The sequence below is a fragment of the Nematolebias whitei genome, chromosome 16, assembly GCF_014905685.2.
Source record: "Nematolebias whitei isolate Nwh7 chromosome 16, NemWhi1, whole genome shotgun sequence".
NCBI classification, from domain to species: domain Eukaryota; kingdom Metazoa; phylum Chordata; class Actinopteri; order Cyprinodontiformes; family Rivulidae; genus Nematolebias; species Nematolebias whitei.
Window position 1 is genome coordinate 26,969,153 of NC_056513.1, and position 7,664 is coordinate 26,976,816.

General features: G+C 37.0%; 1 protein-coding gene across 1 annotated transcript in view; it reads right to left on the reverse strand.

Moving 5' to 3' along the window:
* tll1 (tolloid-like 1) overlaps positions 1-7,664 on the reverse strand; it is a 102,196-nt gene that overhangs the window by 50,116 nt on the left and 44,416 nt on the right. Inside the window, exons 11-13 of the mRNA XM_037689838.1 lie at positions 4,665-4,781; positions 4,315-4,460; positions 265-292 (exon numbers count right to left, since the gene is read on the reverse strand). Coding sequence (XP_037545766.1) covers positions 265-292; positions 4,315-4,460; positions 4,665-4,781 — 291 coding nt within the window. The remainder of the gene's footprint in view (positions 1-264; positions 293-4,314; positions 4,461-4,664; positions 4,782-7,664) is intronic.

Below are 7,664 nucleotides of genomic sequence, written 5' to 3' on the forward strand. Positions count from 1 at the left end.
CTCAGCTCGCCTCCGGTACACTTTAGTCGAAGAAGAGACCGTTACCTGGTGATGATAGATCAGCTCGATAGGGAATCCTCCAGACCTTTCAGCGTCTCCGTTGAGAGCTGCTGAAATCCTTAGATAGTCGTGCGTGGGTTGTTCAAACAGAAGTTATAATTCCAAACGTCTCTGACTCTCCTGAATTCTCGAATTCTCTTCCATTCACTTCACCATTCTCCATGAATTCCCCATGAATTCCTTCAGAACTCCTCGAGAACTTACTTGAGAACTTCTTGAGAACTAACTTGAACTGGGGAGTTGCCACATTTTAAATGGGTCGACTTCCGGTTCAATTTAGAGCTTTCCGATTCGTGGATGTACCAGAAAGAGGTGTGGTGTTTGACGTAAGGTATTATCAAAAGTCGAGGTCAGGGAATGAATTTGTTTTCAACATACAGAAAAGATTATTGCAGAATACCAGACTTTTTGGAGCCTCACTCTGTTGTATCTTTCCAAATAGTAAAACATGACATCCCTTTTTCAGTAAACATTTAGTTGACCGAAGCTTCAACTTTCACATACTTACGACTTGGCTCATTTCAGACAGAAAATCAAGAAATGCATATTCAGGTGATTTCTTCTTTGAATGAGGAATAAAAATCATTACTTACTGTTTATGTAAAATAAAAATGAGTAGTTCTTTTCAACCTGTAAGCATTGAGTGAAACTAACACAATTTGATTATCAAACATTTGTAAGACAGTAATGATTATAAAGAATTGTCTTTTCTGCTTGATTAATTCAAGAAAGAAAGTCATCAGATGGCTCAGACTTATTCAGATCAATGAAAATGACAGTCTCTGTCCATCTGGTAGATTTGAGGTCATCAGGGTCAGATAAGGGTCAGACCAGGTTCACTACACAGTTATGAGCAAATAAAAACTAATTAGTTTTCAAAAACTTGAAAAGAAGTGATTGGAAGCACACAATTAAGTTTCCTGGAGCTCCTTAATCCTCAGTTTCCCTTAGAGAGTTATACAAACTGCTCATAAAACAAATTATAGTATGAGCTTGGGTTGGTCAGAGGCAACGAGCCATTTGTTAAAATCTGTTATTGTAAACAACTAGTTCGGATCTGCTATGGTAATAAAAAGATTTGCAGAATGCTAGCTTCCTTTGATTTGATTAATATGTTTAATACTCTAAATTTATCAAATGTTTAAAGCTTCATGAGTTTCCATAACAGAAATGTTTTTAAGTATCTCGTAAACAAAATTCCTGAATGTTTTTTAATGTGACAGAGTCATTGTCCAGAGTCAGCACTCACTATTGTTTTCCAGATTTTTATTTCCCTACCTTTTTGATTGAAATGCAATAATCCAGACATCTGTAACAATAAATCACATCAGTTGTAACTTTCTGCTTGTGGAAAATGTTCTCCCAAAAAGGGGCGTTTTTGCTTATTTTATTGTTTGTGTTGTAACTTTAAAAGACAATTGTAATTTGAAATGGGCAGTGAATACTTTAATTTCAGTTAAAATGGTCAAATTTGAAGAATTTATGCAGTATTTTCTAGATTAGGGGCTTTTTTCAACACATCAAAAACATGAAACAGGCGACAACCCTAAATTAGTGGCAGTTGAGATTAGTCCTCATTAAGACAACTAATTAAGGACTGCTGGAATCAACAAAATATTCAATAAATACCAACAAATTCAAAGGGTGCTTTTGCTTAAAATGCTCTACTTGTGAACTTAATCTTATCAGGTCAGAAGTTTTTGAATCCATTTTAGAGAATGGTCGCTTGAATATGGAAGCTTTCTATGAACAAAAAGATAAATGACTCCTTCGTGAAACTTAAATTGTACTTTCATGTTTAAAGTAATCCATTCATTCCTGCTTTTTCCTTTCTGATTCATGGGAGAGCTGGCGCCTATTTCCAGCAGTCCTACTTCTGTATATTTTGTGCTAATTTAGCCTGTCTAAATTAAATATTACCATTATTATATTAAATTTAAATATTAAAATATTCAGTTTATTTATGAGATGGGTGCTATAGCTCTTTTAATTTTTTTTAATAACTTTTATTCTTTTCAGAATACTTAACCTAATAAATATTGTCACAGTAGAAATACATTGAGATGTAGTTTCTTTGAAAGCATTGTTCTTTTTTAAATCTGCTTCAGCATACTTGGCCTGTTTTTGCCTTCTCGTGCTACTTTTAGCATTTAGCTAGTCTTTTGCTACTTTGGCTTTTAGCTGGATTTTGCCTAGTTTTTACTTCTAACTAGCCTTTTAAGAATTTAAACCAGCCTTTTGCTACTTTTAGCTAGCCTTGTGTTGTTTTTTGATTTTAGCAAATCTTTTGCAGTTATAAATGTTTAGCTAGCTTTTTTTTTTTTTTTTTTTTGCCACTTTTGGCTTCTTGTTAGAATGTTGCAACTTTTAACCTTTAGCTAGGTTGTTCCAACCTTTACAAACCTAATGCTGCTTTTAGTTAGCTTACTTAACTTTGATACCTAGGTTTTAACTAGCCTTTTTGTACTTTTGGCATTAGTGAGGGTTTTATTTATTTATTTATTTATTGTTGTTGTTAGCTTTTAGCTAGTGTACTGCTACTTTAAGCTTAACAACTCTGGGTTAGCACCTAAAATTTGAACAGCATTTCTGTTGGAAATACTTATTCTCTAGGACTGTATATATTTAACAGGTCTCTCTTGTAAATGAGTCCCTGAGGCTCATTGAGTCTAACCTGTATAAATAAAGGTTGAACGAATATTTATAAGACAACTGCTGTATATTTCACAATTATCCCCATCAGAGGGATACAATTAGTTAAAAAACAGTCTGCACTGGTCCACCCATCAACAAGTGAGGAGTGACACATGGCATCACAGGTTTTCAACATTTGTTTCATTGTATCTGTCATGAGTTTCATGACAGACGTCTGCAAGTTTAGTTAAGCCAAACAGTGTGAGGGTCAGCAGCCCCCAATGACCCCCCATCTGCTCACGTCTCTGCTCCTCATGCCACGTTTCTGCCCATGTCACCTGCCCCCTCCTGCCATAGTTTCTGCCCCTCCTGCCATAGTTTCTGTGTCCCTACTTTGTTTTGTCTGCCACCCATCTCTCAGCTCAAGCCTGCTCCTGTCACTCCATACCACGCCTCCCTTGCTCCTCCACAGCAATCAGCCCTGATTCCACACACCTGTTATCTGCACTATTTAAGTCATTCACTTCCTTGTTGCTGAATTATTATACCTTATATGGTTCCTAATATCAAGCCTTCATAGTTTCCTGTTTCATGCCACAACCTGGACTACCTTGTTCCACCTCACGCCTGTACCACAGATTCTTCGCCTTGCCTGCCCCTCTACAGATTTTGCCTTCTCTCTCAGACCACAGTAACATCTCTGCCTTCCTCCTTCTACGCCTATGGATCACGACTTGGCTCTGGTTTCTGTTCTCAGCTTCCTTGTGCATGACCCCTTCGTTTCCCGGACCTTGTATTTGGATCTGCCCCCACGTACGGCAGCTGCTCTGCTCCGCTGCCAGTGACATCATCGCTGCAACTCTGTCAGATGACTCCCTTCCTCCAGCTTGTGAGGACCTGTCATCTCAGTCGATCCTGACTCCTTCATCCAGCAGCCAAAATAAATAAAAAATATTCTTTTGAACTCCTGTGTATGGCTTATTCTGAATCCTATGCTCGAACCTGACAAACTTTTTAAATTTTGCATTCCTTTTTCCAGGTGTGAGCTTCAAGTTAACTTTTTTGGGTTTTTTTTGTTTGTTTTTTTGCTCATGATGGTGAAAATAATTCTGATTGCATGGGAAAAAATTCCCATAGCTGTGCTCACCAAAAATATAAACGACATCACAGATATTTAGTTGGACTAATGACAGCTTTGATTGCAGTGTACATGTCCCAGAGGCAATGTTTAAAAAGGATTAGAGTGTAATATCAACATTTATTTCCTTTCAGAGCTAGATTTATTTTTGTCAAGATCAAAGTCAGACAACTAGGATTTACCCGGGCAGTGGCTCAGAGCTCCGAGGTTAAAAGAAACCCAAAACAGTATTACTGTAACCATTATTATAAACACTTATAAGAAAACATGAACAAAGAGAAACAGAACCCAACAGAATGATAATGCAGCTATCTGCTTTGTGTCTTTGTACACTCATGCAAGCACATTAATCCCCCCCCCCCACACACACACGCACACACACCACCTGTATTAACTTCCTTGCTGCAACACAAGCATGAACTCCGCCTTTGCAAGCACATGCACAGAGGAGGAGACACACACACAAAGAGGGAGTGGGTCACCTCGAAGGCCTGGAAACTGAGTCCAACATTGTATCCCTCAGACACAGTAATCCTCCACACACACTCTTTGGAGGGTCTGTAGTCATCCGGGTAGTTGGGAGACTGAATCTGGCCCGAGTCCTTGGTGATTTCCCCTCCACAGATGGCTGAACGAAAGAGGAGAGGGAGACAGATGAGACAGGATGAATTAACATCAACCACACGAAACACATTCTGAGAGCATATTAATAATGAAAATCCTAAAAGAAGGAACACAAACGTCAACAGGTTTTCAATTCAAAGCTTGTTCCATCCAACAGTGAGTTTTCCAGTGTCTCAGCTTTTTGGTCTATTTTTATGGGAATTGTTACCTTCATAAACAGCAGCAAAGCCTTTTCCCACCCAGTTGCTGCTGCTGCGGAACTCGATCCACATTCTGCTATCGGTTGAAATCAGATTGTCAGGAATTTTGTCTCCACAAAACCTGCCTGTAAAACACACACCCAGAATAAAACCCAACGAACCATTATATCTGCTGTTAAGAAAATACTGTGTTCAAGCACAATTTGATCCATTGTTGTAAAAGTGTTGCTTCTAGTTAAGAGTCGATGTTTCAGTCAGTAATCCCCCTGAGTCACTTCAGTTTGTTCACAGAATAAAAATCTTTAATATCGTGAATGTTTATGAAGCATTCACTCAATTATGATCCATTTTTCTTCCGTACGTTTTTTGGCGCAATTTTCGTCCCACAATTTTCAAGCTATTTCAGCAAATATATCAAAGTCTTTAAGGACAAACTTTCTATGACTTTTGATATTGGTGCAGCTTTAGCTTTTTGAAATATTTAGCCGTTTCTGTCATTTTGTTCTCATAGAAAATTAATTGAGCTCATTTTACATCCTTCAAATCTTTAGCTCTGTTTACAACCTTTTACTGCTCCTTTCACATTTTGTTCTGGTTCAGCTTCTTTCAGCTTCCTTGTGCAAATTTAAGCTTTTTCCCAGCTATTTTCAGCTAATTTTAGCTGTTTTTTCAGCTGCTTTGTGCTCTTTTCAGATTATTTCTGTGAACTACAACATTTTTGTGCTCCTTCTAACTTATTTCTGCTAATTTCAGCTTATGTTCCTTTCAGCTTATTTCTGTATGTTTCATCTTGTTCTATTGTTTCAGTTACTATTTAGCTGTTTTTCTGCTAATGTAAGTTTATTCAGCTAATTCAACATTTTTGCACTCATTTCATTTTTTTAAGTCCAATTCAGAAAAAAAAAAAATTCTCTCTCCACTTCCTTTTTTTAACGTGCTTCTTTTTGCTTTTTTAGCTGCTTTTCAGCAATGTTTTGCTAATTTCCGCTATTTTTCAGATATTTTCCATTTTTGTACTCATTTCTGCTTGTTTTAGCCTAATTGGGCAAATGTGTGTTATTTCTGCTAATTATGAAAATTTTAGCTTCTTCTACCTTTTCAGCTACCGTTATAGACTTTTTTAGCTAATTTAAACCGTTTTCCGTTCAATTTAAGTTTTTCGTGATAATGTCTGCTACTTTCAGGCTAATTAACTTCTTTATGCTAATTTCAGCTTGTTATGTTCCTTTCAGCTTATTTCTGTATGTTTCATCTTGTTCTATTGTTTCAGTTACTATTTAGCTGTTTTTCTGCTAATGTAAGTTTATTCAGCTAATTCAACATTTTTGCACTCATTTCATTTTTTTAAGTCCAATTCAGAAAAAAAAATTCTCTCTCCACTTCCTTCTTGTAATGTGCTTCTTGTTGCTTTTTTAGCTGCTTTTCAGCAATATTTTGCTAATTTCAGCTATTTTTCAGATATTTTCCATTTTTTACTCATTTCTGCTTGTTTCAGCCTAATTGGGCAAATGTGTGTTTTTTCTGCTAATTATGCAAATTTTAGCTTCTTCTACCTTTTCAGCTACCGTTATAGACTTTTTTAGCTAATTTAAACCGTTTTCCGATCAATTTAAGTTTTTTGTGATAATGTCTGCTACTTTCAGGCTAATTAACTTCTTTATGCTAATTTCAGCTTGTTATGCTCGTTTTAGCTTTTTTTTTTGTTTCTGCTATTTCAGTTACTATTTAGCCGTTTTGTGCAAATTTTTGCTCTTTCAGCTAATTCCACCTTTTTTTGTTAACTAATTTCAGCTCTTTCCACTTCATTCTGGTAGTTTAAGCTTTTTTCTGCCTTTTCAGCTTCTTTTCAGCTATTTTTACCAATTAGCTGTTTTAGCTAATTTCATAGTTTTTGTGCTCATTTCTGCTTATTTAACTCTTTTTTTGGAAAATTTGTTCTTTCTGCTTTCTTCTGCTACTTTAGGCTAGTTCTTCATTTCATCTACATTGCAGCTTGTTGTTTTTTTTAGCCAATTTCAGCAGCTTTTCAGCAGGTTCTTCTGCAATAAGAATTTACACTGCATTTTTGCAGGAAATGCAATTTCTCTAGGTAAGTTTTTTAAAAATATGTTTTACACTTTGTATAACAAATGGATAAAACTATTGTGCAAAGATGAAGCCGTGTGTGTACACCATCCACTGCCATCTCCTTCTGGCTAAAGCTCATTTAAAATGAACTGGTCTGTGTTCAGATGAGCCAAAGTTTGAAAAATTATTATTTATTTTTTTAACTATGGACACCACATCCACAGAGCAGAGAGTAGAGGAATCATCCAATCTATTATCAGATTACAGTTCAAAAGCATGCCTCTTGAATGGGTGGGGTGAGAATGGGGGGCATTGTAAGGGCAGCTTAGACATCTGGAAAGGTACAGTTAAAACATAAATGTACATACATGGTTTAGAATATCCTGATGCATGCTCAATAATCCAGGTAGAAAAATCTAAAAAAGTTAAATCTAGTCCTCTGGACATTCAAAAAAACAAAACAAAGCAAAACAACAAAAAAATGTAGAAACCTTTCAGTCTCTCATCCGAGAGACTTCCTCAGTCTGAGGAGCTGTATTCAGCTCAGTCTCTTAAATAGCACCTTCTCAGAGTGGATCAACCAGTTTTGCTGCTGACAACCAAAACCAGCTGATCACATGCTCAAGAAGGACCATCAGCCTAACAATGGGTCATTAGCACACTGATGGCTGTTTACTACTCACAGAGGGCTGAGTGATACTAGCAATCACAGCATTGTAAGAGGGGGACAGTTGAACCCGGAGGCCTCCACCCCTGTTTAACGATGGACGATTTCTTTTCACAAAGATGGCCTCCTTTACTTCTCTCTCAAACCATCGTTCCTCTCTGTCCAGGATGTGAACATCTTCATCCCTGAAAGAGTGACCGCTGGCCTGGAGATGAGTGTAGACCGCAGAGTCCTGGCCTGATGATGTTGATCTTCTGTGCTGGGCCATCCTTTG